The following is a 13,685-nucleotide window of genomic DNA, read 5'->3' as shown; positions in this document are numbered from 1 at the left end:
GGGATGGAGGTTTGATGATGTTGGTCGAAGAGAGGGGAAGGAATCATAGGTGAAGTATTTGGTGAAGAAAAGGAAAACTAGACGGGAATAACTTGCAGTAGGTGGTGGTGGTTGGGGTTTGATGAAGTCCGAAGGAGGGAAGGTTTTGATTTTCGAATCACTCACTTCTCATCGAGAGTTTTACTTATATTAAAAAAACGGAAAATGCTAACGAATGCTCTTGGCATACTCTTTAAGCATTCCATTTAAAGAAATTATTTATTAAAAAAATTAAATATTTTGATTTCCAATGCATTCACTTCACACATTTTAATAACAATTTCATCAAAACTTAACAACACCCAAAAATGCTACCCAAAAATGCTTTAAAAAAAAGTTGGAGCAAAAAATCACATCATTAATCAGTTATTGACAAATAATGGAACTATATTTTCACTCTTTATGTTTTCTGGAGTATCATTCATTTACATGCACATTACAAAAAATCTTCAAGTTCAATGCCAGAGTGGAAAATAAATCCCGTCACTCTTTCACATTGTCAACCAACCTCAAAAAACATGTGAAGGGGTTTATATAAGCTGAGCTGACTCCAAAGAAGGAATAGCTTCAGTACCGCAAAATCATTTTCACCTTTTGCTAAGCTTGGCCTCTCTCTAAAGAATGGATTCAACAAATGTTATCTTTCCTGTGACCTAGTGTTGCGCTGCATATCCGTGTCAATATATGATTCTGAACCATAGCATATATAACCTGGTAAATCAAATAGTAATAAGAGTAGACTCAAACAGGTAATGCGAAGGAACATTAACGCTAAGTCGCTAAGTTACTTCTAGTTACCCGAAGTGTGATTAGCCATTTTTTCTTTTAGTTGTTAGAGTAAATTACACTATCTTTTTTATGTGAAAAGCTTAAATTACATTGCGCTTTCCTCTTTATTGTTTCAGTGCACCAGGGTATCCCCCACTAATAGTCAATGATTAATTACACAGAGAGAGAAGGTAAATGAAATTCTTAGCAAGGAGAGGATGAGCTGAGAGGATCCAGATCCTCTCTCTACAACACCATAACGTCATTGATAACCAATTTTGAAAACTTAATTACTGAAATTAAGAACTTAGAAGGTTCCAGTAAAAAATTAACTTTTAAACACACATTTTCAGTTTTGAAACCTCACCTAAGATTGTCGTTTCACTCTCAAATGTCCCATAATAGATAGATGGATAGTACGGATTCATAACTATATGCTTATGATCTACAGAATCACAAATTGGGAAAAAGAAAAATGTCCGTAAAACAATTGTTTATATTAATATCCAATGAAGCAGGGACACCGGACACGACACGGACACTGACACGTCAACACCGATAATAATTTGAGAACATGACATAATTAAGTGTAATCATAAGTGTCGGTGTCGTGTCGGTGTCCGACGCGGGACACAGCTAATATGAGGAGTGTCCGTGTTTCATAGTTAATACCAACTTAGAAGTATAACAACATTCCTTTATTAAACGAAGAGTGTGTGTTTTAAAATAAAAAGGGACATCAGTGAAATTAAACTTCATTAGGAGAAGAGAGTGTAATTTACTCTTCTTGCATACAGAAATTGAACCAAGACCTATACTCTCACTACAAACTGAACTCACATCCAAGTGAAAAGTGGAAATATTCTAAATTTAAAATGTAGATTACGCATATTGTCTAATAGAACAAATACACATGCCTAAATACAACACAAGAAATAATGGGTTCGGGTAAGTTAAAATTTCCTAGAGTATGTCAGGGGTGTATAATCCATAGGAATCGGATTATATCTTGAGTTGTAATCATAAATAAAGGACGAAGGGTGATTCGAAAGATTTTTATTTTATGGTTGGCGTTTAATTCAATTAGTATAACAGGTTTTATGAAAAGAATTCAGACTTGAATGTCAAAGGAATGAAAAAGTACATACCAAAGCCTACTACTGGTTTACGTAAAGATGGCATTAACAAAAGCTTCTGCATCAAAGGGTTGAAGGTCTTCAACACCTTCACCAACACCCACAAATTTTACAGGGATTCCAAGCTCATCAACCACACTGACCTGCCAACAGAAATTAGCATCTTAGTCCTTACCCTTGATCACATTTGCAATAAAAACAATTTGAATGATGAAAATCAATTAAGCCTAAAAAATATTGAGATAAAAAAATAAGAGATAATAATACCACACAGCCACCTCTTGCAGAACCATCCAGTTTGGTCAAAATTAAGCCAGTTACACCCACAACCTGTGCCAAGATAAAATAACTTCATTAACAGCTTACAGAAAGCTAATATGAAACTGCGAGGCAACTATAATACCAAATATTGAAATAACATTATGTGCCAAAATAGAGAAACAATTAAAGAGGTGTAGAATTGTTTTATTATTTCTTCTCAGTTTTTTTATATATTGAAATGCAGATCCTTATCTTCAAAATTCCAACACCCATCTCAAAGAAACGATGTGAATGTCAAATAGTATTTTCATACGCTGATAGCCGAGTTTCAAGTTTAAAATTCAAATATGTAAAATAACATTTTCCAAACATAAGACAAATATGGAATTCGAAAGTCAGAAATAGAATTTACTTCATTGAATTCTCTGGCTTGTGGCAACATATTCAAACCGGTGGTCCCATCCAGAACCAGTAAGATCTCCTGCAAACATTGTAATATCCTTATTTCATACAACTTTCCATCACATACTCCTAAAATACCTACATCAACAAGCCTACTTACGGAATGTGGACATAAAACAAATTAATACTTCCTGTCAAATATGCAGGTATACTTAAAGATACAAAAGCTAGGGAAAGACAAAAATATGATCCATGGATTATAATCCAATATATCATATGCAACAACTTTAGCCATGTCAAAATCAAGATGTCCATGGTGAAAGAAACAAATGTCATAGATGTAATTCAGTAGATAGAAATGATAAATTCTTGTCATGTTACTACAGAAATCATTAGCTCATACATCTCATACGTTAGAAATTGGGAATGCATTGATTAATAAATAAATGGAAACCAAACATTGCTATCACTTCAGGTCATGTGGACTACATCAACAATAGAAATATTACCCCATTAGAAAACACTAATTTTAAAAGCACTTAAAAATTTAAATTAGTTCTAGTCCTCATTAAAAAAGGTGTGTTGCAAACAGATTCTCATTGCTGTTGCCATAAACGTCACTGGTAAAAATTTCACGATACATGAAAACCAACATGCAATTAAGATATAAGCTTTCAATTATGAAGGCTTTGATCAATGTCATGTCTGATCATATCTTCTCCCATGTTATTTGAAGAATTAAAAATACCGAGAGCACAAGCTAGTTGTGTGGAGTTTATACACAGATGATAAATACCATCACATAATAACGGTTCATCAAATTCCACATGAAAGTCTAAAACCTTGCAACTCAGAAAATTGTTGGAAAACCAAACAGAAGATAACAATAAAACTTAGGAAGTAACTTGAAAAGGGGCAGTGGATTCAAAAAGAAGAAAAGTATACTCAGCAACTCTGAATGATTTACTAGCAGAATAATGATTAAGTTGAGAGGTAAGTGTCAAAAGCGCTTACGTTGGGTGCACCAGCAACTACTTTAGCAACAGCCTTTTTACAAGCAATTAACTCTTCCATTAGCCTGTAATTGGTGTGTAAACCTGAGAATATAACATGAACACCGATGCTAATATACAACCAGCCAAGTATTAAAATTCAAAACAGCTAGCCCTAAAATTTTAGTACTTACGTCCAGATGTATCACATAATACAATATCATAACCTTCCTGTTTTCCTCTTTTTACAGCCTGTGAAAGCACTGCAAATAATACAGAATTTACAAAATTTAGTATCCAAACCGTATATAACAATAATAATAAGGATAATCACCAAATATTATCTAATTGAAGATTCTGTAAAACTCAAAAAGTAATGAACAGTCGGCTAGGAGTAAAAGCTAATTCTATTTGTACCTACTGATGCCTTCGCTTTCTCAGTTTCAGCCATAACAATCTCACACCCAGTCCTTTCAGCCCATATTTCTAGCTGATCACTAGCAGCTGCTCTGAATGTATCACCAGCTGCCAACAATATCTGTTGAATTTTGATATGACCAAAAAAACATGTGAAAGGGGTAGACTAAAGTAGGTAAACAAAACCTTTAAGGACGAAATAGAGAAATTTGGAAGTACAACAACAAAAACCAAGTGTTATCCAAGTAAATGAGGTTGGCTACATGGCTCAATTGATGCAATTAGTCTCTGTCGAAAAACCAATTTTCCGGTAAAACCCTTTAGAGTTTGACGTGTTAAATTGTTTCTCCAAATATATTTTCACTTTTTCTCTTCCCCTTTTGATTGATTCTCTCCCATTTGATCCACTTTTCTCATTTGAGTACAGTGCATCTTCCAACAATCTAAAGATATTAAGTTTTACTCCTGAATTTCTAAAAGAAATAGCTATTCCAAATGAGACAAAGATGCCATCTACAAGCAAAATAAACATAAAGGGGGAAAATGGAACGGAAAAAAATCAATAATGAGACAGGGCTGGCTCGATTTTCTACAAGTTTGAAGCAGAAACACCCTTAAAAGTTAAAACATCAGCTGGTTGAACCCCAAACTATAGCTAAAAGGTGCCCATTGCTCCGTGTAGATATGGAAAATAATTTTCTAAATGTTATTTCAAAAGTAAATAGGGTACAACGCTAATATGCTTAAATAGACTAATCTACACCTAACTGACCTGATTAATGGGCCAACTACAGTTATTACATAATTTAAGCTATTTACAACATCCCCTAATGACACCGATATAGAAGCCTTTAGAACTCTGACAAGGAAATTCAGCCAATTTAACTATGTAGATTTCTAGAGCAACTAAAGTGTCAGTTAAATCGCACTTTGAGATATCACCAACAAACTTTCTGTCACAGATCAAAATGAAAAACCAAAGCAAAACTTATAATATAATCTAACCTTAGCACCTCCATTCTTCAATCTATAAGCCAGCTTTCCTGCAAATAAAAGCTGATCAAATCAGTATGGTTTTGGATTTCTAAATTGTTAAAAACAATTTCATTGCTTGGGAAGACAAGCTTCATTTGAAGATTATCAATTCAAGAATTTATGATGTATGTGTGAGTGTGTGACAGCTACCCAAGCAATGTTTTTCCTTATCATTTTACATCCTCACCAAACACACAACTTCTAAACATGTTATTTGTTAGTCTCTTCATTAACTCTAAAGAAAATATTTCCTGGTACACATGGAGGGAAACATTGTCGTCTCAATATTATTTTATTTTCATTTCTCCACAAAGAATAGAATCAACAATTGAAATCTTTTACTTACCCAAAGATGTTGTCTTCCCACCACCGTTAACACCAATTATCATTATTACGGCTGGTTTCCTAAAAACAAAATTCAATCCAATATAAAGTACAAAAATGAACCCAGTGAAATTCAGTGACTTGCAAGAGAAAAAATCCAGCAGTTAAAAGATGCTCATACCTGGATCCAAGTTTAAGTTCAGTTTTACTCCCCCTGTTGCTTAACAAATCCAAAACGTTTTTCTTCAGTGCTTCCTAAATCAATTCAAGAATGAATTTAATCTTCAATGCCAAAGCCTACTCAGTTCGAAAATTGGTAAGTAGTATTCATCCTAATTCTCATCACATTATGGTTAGTTTCTCGGTTCATGAGTTAGCGAAGTCGTCTCTCAGCTTGAAGCCTTAAATTGATGTTGTGAATTGAAGGATTATTTTTCATTAATGTTATATACGTGAAGTATTCATTGCCAGCTAATTCTCGTCAAAGAACCTGACCACCTTTAGTTAGGCCTCTTCTCGCAACCATATTTTATATCTACAAGACTCAAACCTAGATTTGACTTAAGTGATCAAAATCCAGCTCCACTTACACCAACATAATGTTGATAATTTTAAGATATTTTTAAACTTAATAATATAATTAGATGTAAATATGATTTTAGTCCTTACATGTATAGCATTTTGTTTTAGTCCCTATAAATTTTATTCTATTCAGTTCCTATAAATTCAAAAAAATTGTTGCTTTTAGTCCTAATGTCAGCTTATTGGGACACGTGGCCTGATTATATTGGGTAGCATATGACATCGGGGACTAAAAGCAACATTTTTTGAATTTGCAAAGACTTAAGTCAAATAAAAAAACTTGCGGCAACTAAAACAAAAAAAAAGGGATTTATCCACGCTCATGCTACACTAATCTCAGTCGTTTATCCACCTATTTTCTCTTTGTGGTCTATCAACTATTGGATTAGCAAAACAAGAAATGGTTGAATGAATAGGGAAGGAGAAAATCCGTTTCCCAAAAATGTTAATTGCAGAAACTAACGTCATATTTAAATTGAAACCATACTATTAACATAAAAAGAATTAAAAGTAAATATATTCAAAATAAGAGAAACACTACGGTGGTCCCATAAGTATAACTCAGTTGGTAGCTTAAGCACATTATATGGGGCCGGGGTTCGAAAACAGTACATTGTTGTATACACAACACAAGCTAAACCGCAACAACATACCTTTATCTCACTCCCTGATTTAAGCTTCCCTGAAAGTATATCCTCACGCAAATTCTCCACTATTTTTATAGTAATTTTTGGTCCAAAATCTGATACTAAAAGAGCCTGTAATTAATTAAACTAACATAAATTAATAACCAAAGCACATTAATCTAATTAGCTAAATTAAAATTAAAAAAAAAAAAATCTCATGAACTTAGCTCAGTTGGTAGCGATATTGCATTATATATGCACGAGCCGGTTTAAACCCCGACACTGTATTTTTTAGCCACCAGACTGCTTTACAAAATTAAAATTAAAAAAAGTTTGGAATTGAATAAAAAAACCTCTTCGAGTTCATCGAGGACTTTATCGGTATCGGAGAGGTTCCAGTAAAGGAGAAGTTCATCAATGACGGAGAGGTTGTTACGAGTCTTGGAGAAACCAGAGAATACTTTCTCTACATCGCTCTTCGCTTTCTCCTTCAGTAACCGGCCGAGTTTCGTGAATAAACCGGTATCACCGGCTGAACATCTGAACCGGTCAATGCCGGTTCGAGAATTGAGAGATTCGGTTCGGTTAGGGAAGTTGAAGAGGTTAAATTGCGGTTGTGAAGGTGGTTTTGAGATAACGGAGAAGCGAGAGAATGAAGCGGAGGTAGTAGTAGTAGTAGCAGCCATTTTTGCTGCGAGCTTGTAGTTTTCAGTGAACAAGATGAAGAAGATAGCGTTTTTTCTAACTGTAAACGACGTCGTTATGAGTGATTTGCGTCCTACGTGTACATTTGTCGATGGCTGAATAATGAATAACTGAATATTTATAGACCGTTCTTTCACTTAATTTCAATTTCAAATTTCAAAAAGGAGTAATAATTTAGTTTTTTTTTTTAATCTTTTTTTACTACAGTTCAATAATTTTTTCATGTTTGAATATCTATTTTAAATTGGATCTTGTTAACGAGTGCCTCTATTTAAGTATTTAATTTAAAGAAAATTTTTATTTAAAAAATTAGATACTACTATTTAATGCGTTGATTTTACGCATTCACATGAAAATTCTATAAAAAACTTACTACTATTTAAAGTCTTAAAGAATGCTTCGGAGACACTTGTTAGCATTTGCCTTTTAAGTTTATAACTTTATAACGAGTTTTGATTTTCGTCTTGTAAAATAAAATCACTTTTTTTCATTCTTTTAATTATTTTTTTTTATTTTTAGTCTGTAATGAGTAAAATTTTTACATGTTAATGCCAATATTATAACATTTTTATGTTTAAAATGCTCATTATGTTATATCTATAAATCCATATTATGTTAAAAAAAATATTATAAAAATGTCAAAATTTTATTCATTAAAGATTAAAAACATAAGAAAACAATTTATAAGGATAAACACAGGTAATTTTATTTTAAAAGGGCGAAAACCAAAACTCGCTATAAAATAAATTAAGTACGAAAAACATAGGGTGTGTATGATAACACAAATAAGCTAGCTTATAGCTTATTATATGAGCTTATAAGCTTGTTTCAAAAAATTAGAGGTGTTTGGTAACAAACTTTTTTTTACTAGTTTATAGTTTTTTTAAAATGCTAATTTAAGTAACGTTTGAGATTATAACTAGCTTTTTACGGTTTATTTCATTTTTACTCTTTAATTTAATAACTACCCACTATCAATTACTCCCCCCGTCCCAAATTATAAGGGAAAAAAAACAAATTTTTTTGTTCCAAATTATAAGAGAAACAATCATTTTCAAGAATGTTTTTTCCTTCTTTTCATAAAATTAAATGTAAATTGCATTTAATTTCTTCTCTCTCATTTTCTCAATAAACAACAACCAATAAAAATTATTTTTACATCTTCCTATGCAACTTATTCCAAGGAAAACCCACAAAAACATACTTCAAATTCTGATGTTTTACTTTTTCTTAATAAGTGTGATTTTTTTATTTTCCGGGACGAAGGGAGTATGTCATTTTATATGTATTAACAACTTTAAAAACTAATTTTACTAAACACTTTAATTTCAATTAGCTAGTTTTTACTAAACACTTTAATTTCAATTAGCTAGTTTTTTAGCTATCAACTTTAATAGCTAACTAGTTATGAACCCGTGCTTCGCACGAGTTAAAATTACCTTATAACTTTGCAAAATTTATTAACGACATATAGAAATGTGAGAATATTATATGCAATTTTTAAATGTTTGAAAACAATAACTATAAATACGCAAATGAAAAAAACATATAAACACGCAAATGGAAAATTAAAATAAAGATGAACTCATAAATTGAAATTGCATTACTTAAGGAATACAAAACATTAATTCAAGTTGTTCATAGACAGAAGCATTCAAAATATTACAAACTTAAGTTGTAACAACAAAAGGCACATATCCTTCATATAGTAGAATAAAGCACAAATCCGTCACTACGAAAACAAAATCATATTAGTTATTTGTGTCATTGTTAACAAATTTGACACACAGAACAGTTCCTGCAGCCTGATTCAATTCAAACTCCATTTTGTCATCAACTTTTGGTTTCTTATGCTTAACAAAGTCATTTCATCCGGTGGTAATGTATTTCTCAGTGTTTTTGTCATCTCTAGTAGCGGGATAAATCTTGCACTTAACCAAAATCTCACAGTGTGCACATTGGACAACAATGAATTCTTTATCTTGAAGTGAGTGTCGAACTCCATCTCTTGGAACATACTTAGAATGTATATAAAGTAAGATAATGTTAGAATAAATAACAGATTTTGTTTAGAATACGAAAATATTTTTCAATAGACATTATATAGAGTATGGAATGTTTGATATAAAAAAGTAAAAACTTCATTGACAAATAATTGAATTATAAAGATTAGAAATAAAAAAAATTCGCATACCAAAGGTTGGTTTTTTTTTCGGCTTGCATTTGCTTTAGTGACTTTCTTGTCCCATTTGTAAGCACCATGAAAATTGAAATCCAGCAAATGTCGATTAATTATAGCAGAGGTAAAGGTTGATTGTGTTCATGCTTGAGCATTGGACTTTTCTGCAGCAGCACCAGCAATTGGTATGGTCTTCAAGATATCATCTTTTTCATTTTTGATGATTGTTACTTTAAATCTATTATCAGCTTCTTGATATTCCAAAATTATTTCAGTTGGTTCTTTAATGTTCAAATTCTTTGATACTATTATTCCTGAGGACAGATATGAGTCAAACTTGTAGAGATTCAAATGAACCAAAGTTTTTTCTCCATCTGGGTGTACCAGCCATGCATGTTCATGTGTTTTCAGTTTTTTATACCATTTTTTCTTGAAAGTAGCAGGTATTTCAATCTGAGGCTATTAAAAGATTAATAAAATTTCAGTATTTAATCAAATAAAATTTATAACATTATATTTTAAACTGGATGTTACACTTAGATAAAGATAAGAACCTTATCTGGATAAAACACCGTATGAAACATCTTCTCTTCTGTTGCATGCATATTTGTCCTTTGTTTTCTAAATTCAAAGGGAAAAAAATCGTTACATGAAAATATCAAGTAAAAACAATAATGTAAATTTGGGAAATGGTTTCACCTCAGATTTATTCATTGAATTCGTAAATTTCATAGATAAGATATTAATATAAATACTGTAACAAAAAAAAAAGTTTAAAAATGGAGTAATGTTATAAATAAACTGACATGTTTGTAATTTCTTATACAAATATAATAAAGTTAGATTTCAAATGTATAAGTTGTGAAAGATCTAATATACTATACAGTTACAAAAATCAATTAACATGGATGAGGAACTTAAAAGTATAAGAAATATGGAACCTTTTAGAGCTTGAAGCCATGGAAGAAGGGGATCAACACTGCTTTACAAAGGATATTGTGAGGAAGATTAATAAACATGCACAAATGTAATAAGCATTTAAATATTGACTGTGAAAAATAAGATGAAATAATGAAAGATATGTATCACCTGATCAAGTTGTTATCCTTTGTCAATGTAGAGATGTGTAACATAAATTTTGGATAATATGTGAGAGAGAGATAGAATGGTTTGAGTAGTAGTAGATTTTTAATAGGATGGTTTGAGTATGAGTAGAGTAGAGTAGAGAAGTGTTTTGGAATAGAGAAGTGTGTTGGAAAGGTAAAAAAATTTGATATGACAAAGTAAAAAAAGTATCTAATGATGTAAAAATACATTGGGAAGGGAAATAAGAAGATATGAATCCTGCATAAGATCTAGTTGTTTTACTGAAACAATTAGGCTCCATTATTATTATAGTCATTAGGCTGCATAAGATCATTGAATACGTAAAAAAAGAATCTGCCTATTATAACTCCTAAGATTTAGTTATAAGATGCAGTTATTATTATTATAGTCATTACAATAACAAATGTACATTAGTAGTTTTAAGATATAATAAAGAGTATCATTTTGTTAAGAATTGGGGTTGTTGTTGATGCTAATTGCGGCGGTTAAAACCATTGTTAAAAGTCTTTTGTTGGTGCAATTTTAATGGTTGTAACAAATTTACGGCGGTTTTTATTGAGTTGCGGTTTGTCCCTTTAAGAGTATTGGAAAAATTGACGGAAGAGCTACTTACGACAGATTATACGGCGGTATGTAATTTACGCAATTAGCATTATAATATTCGTGATTATATAACTAAATGATGCAGTTGAAATAATCGCCGCAATTGGCTTTTATAATTTCGCCAATATATTATAATCTAGATACCGCAATTTCACAATGAATCTTAAAAGTATATGTTTTCTTATATATAGGACCGGAGGGAGTAGTACAATGAAAATTTAGTAATGTAGAAGTATGATACACAGTAAAATTGTCTTGAAAAATGAAAAGTGATTTGGTTGAGTTGATATGACTATATGGAAGGGAATTGGCTATTTGAAAATACTTCCTATCTCTATCATAATCTAAATGTAAGAGGCTTTTTACAGGAAATGATAAAAGTAACATGAAATATGAAAATTGAGAGATTTGGTTAAGTTGATATGACCATATGGTAGTGAATTGGTCATTTCAAAAGATTCTCTATGTGTATCATATTACTTATGTTAACATGATTTTACAGGAATAGTAATAATTTAATTTAATGGTATTGTAGAATCTAGTTGAAGTTACTATGAAATATTTAACCAAGTATTGTAGAATATAGTTGAAGTAACTATGAAATACTAAAGTAATTGTTGTCACAGTATAGAGATTTTCATACTCTCTATTTATTTTTTATATATATTTATTGTTGATTTATAGTCCTGTCTTAATTTCAATCTTTCTATTCATTAAAAAATATTAAAGAAAGTAAGCGAAAAATATAAATTAAGAGAGATTCAGAGGAATGATATAGATGTAGACAAAATAAATGGAGAGGGTCCAATTTATAATAAAGAAAATCAATTGTAGTGAATTGTACATCTTGTTGATGGGTGTGTAAATAGAAAAAGTAATAAAAAAAATAGTGAAACTTGATTTTGCCTATAGTTATCAATCAAAAATCTGAATCTCTATAGAGTTGTCAATCATCTTGTTTATGAAGAGAATAAAAAAATCTTACATAATCTATAGAGTTGTCAATCAATAATTTTAAAATAAGGAAAATAAATCGAAATTGGTTTTTTTAAAAATGTAACTAATAATTGTATATAAATATGATGTAGTTTGCTATCATTTGTTATCAAGTTGAAGTATGGCTATGTGAATTTGAGGTTGAGTAAAAGTGTTATTGAAGAACATGGGTGAAAATAGTGGCAATAGCTCTAAAAGATTTAAGGAGTGCTTTATTACAGTGATTTCAAAAGATCGTGTAACATTTATAATGAAAAAGTTAAATTTTCTTATTTCCTTATTATAATTATAGTATTGTTGTTTGATATGTTGAATTGATTTTGTATAGGCAGAAGGAGAGCTGGAGCCTGCTTTGCGAGAAAATATGCCAAAGAGTTAAAACCATATTTGAAGATTGTTGATAACATTAATGAAGTGCAACACTTAGTATTTTACAATATGAACCCAGATATGCCTAGACTAACAACAGGTTGGAGAGAATTGTGGGATTTTTACAAATTAACTGAAGAACATCATCCGGTTATGTTAAGTTACTATGGTGGAAATGAATTTCACTTTTGTAAGATTCATTACCCAAAGCTATATATGTCTGAAATTCCGGAATGGCATAGTTTATATGGAATTCATGATGATGCTATACAATTTGATCGAGTAATACCAAGGCTTGAAGAACATGACACGAAATGGGTAAGTGAAGTCTAACATACTATGTTCAATGTTATTAAAATAAATCGAATGAAATCAGATTAAGTGAAAGTATGTAGTAATTTGTTATTGAAAAATGTGTTGCAGGAAATGTCTAAGAGATTTTTGGAGAGTATTCGAAAATATGGTCATAGATGCATTAGAGCAATTGGTCGAACTGGTAAGATGATGCCATTGAATGTTTTTGAAGTTGGAGATTATTGCATACAATTAGATTATGGTTGGAAGGAATTTATCATGGAAAATGATTTTAAGGCTGGAGATATATTAAGAATCATTCCTGAAGGTTTTAGAATTTCAAATCTTGTGAAATTTGAAAAAAAATTAAGGGAAGAATGTATGTTGGGTGATGAAAGCGACTTTGAGATTAATCCAACTTTACGTGATATGTATGAAAGTGATTATGTAAGAATGTAATTGTCAATGGATGAAAATAGTAAATGTATTGTAATGAATGTATGATGTTCTATGTATGGAATGATGTATGAATGGTATTAAAAGATTTAGGTAACTATAAGCAAATATTAAGAAAGTATTTGTAAAGAATTCCAAATTAGTTAACTTAAGTTATTTGTTGTATTTTGATGGATGTATGAAATGTTTTGTAAATAAACTGATGAATGAAATCAATGTTAGATGGATCTTGTAAACAATGAATTATGATTATAATTGTTTTGTTAATTAGAGTAGTATACAAATTAAAAGGGCAAATTAGATTGAGACATAGTTGATAGTAGCAATATTTCATTATATTTAACAACTCAATAGATAGAACATAAGAAAAGTTCATTGATAGAAAGGTAAAAAC

At 30.9% G+C, this 13,685-nt stretch overlaps 1 protein-coding gene across 1 annotated transcript; it reads right to left on the bottom strand.

Moving 5' to 3' along the window:
* Positions 1-376: 376 nt before the first annotated feature.
* LOC123898705 (cell division protein FtsY homolog, chloroplastic) lies at positions 377-7,374 on the bottom strand. The gene is made up of 12 exons (XM_045949720.1): positions 6,936-7,374; positions 6,610-6,714; positions 5,556-5,629; positions 5,397-5,455; positions 5,021-5,058; positions 4,016-4,136; positions 3,793-3,861; positions 3,621-3,703; positions 2,617-2,685; positions 2,211-2,273; positions 1,956-2,086; positions 377-750 (listed from the first exon to the last, which is right to left on the bottom strand). Exons 1-11 carry the CDS (start codon positions 7,266-7,268, stop codon positions 1,973-1,975), a joined length of 1,128 nt encoding a protein of 375 aa, XP_045805676.1. The 5' UTR covers positions 7,269-7,374; the 3' UTR covers positions 377-750; positions 1,956-1,972.
* Positions 7,375-13,685: the final 6,311 nt, after the last annotated feature.

Source organism: Trifolium pratense, linkage group LG7 (genome assembly GCF_020283565.1).
Source record: "Trifolium pratense cultivar HEN17-A07 linkage group LG7, ARS_RC_1.1, whole genome shotgun sequence".
Lineage (NCBI taxonomy): Eukaryota > Viridiplantae > Streptophyta > Magnoliopsida > Fabales > Fabaceae > Trifolium > Trifolium pratense.
Note: the sequence above shows the minus strand (reverse complement) of the source record. Positions and strands in the feature narration are given on the sequence as shown.

Excerpts from the sequence above, each read along its gene's own strand:
- LOC123898705 (XM_045949720.1), bottom strand. The coding sequence starts at position 7,268 with ATGGCTGCTACTACTACTACTACCTCCGCTTCATTCTCTCGCTTCTCC. Across the intron at positions 4,137-5,020 it reads TGAAGAATGGAGGTGCTAAG|ATATTGTTGGCAGCTGGTGA; the intron begins GTTAGATTATAT and ends AAAATTCAACAG. Across the intron at positions 3,862-4,015 it reads GAAAGCGAAGGCATCAGTAG|TGCTTTCACAGGCTGTAAAA; the intron begins GTACAAATAGAA and ends TATTATTTGCAG.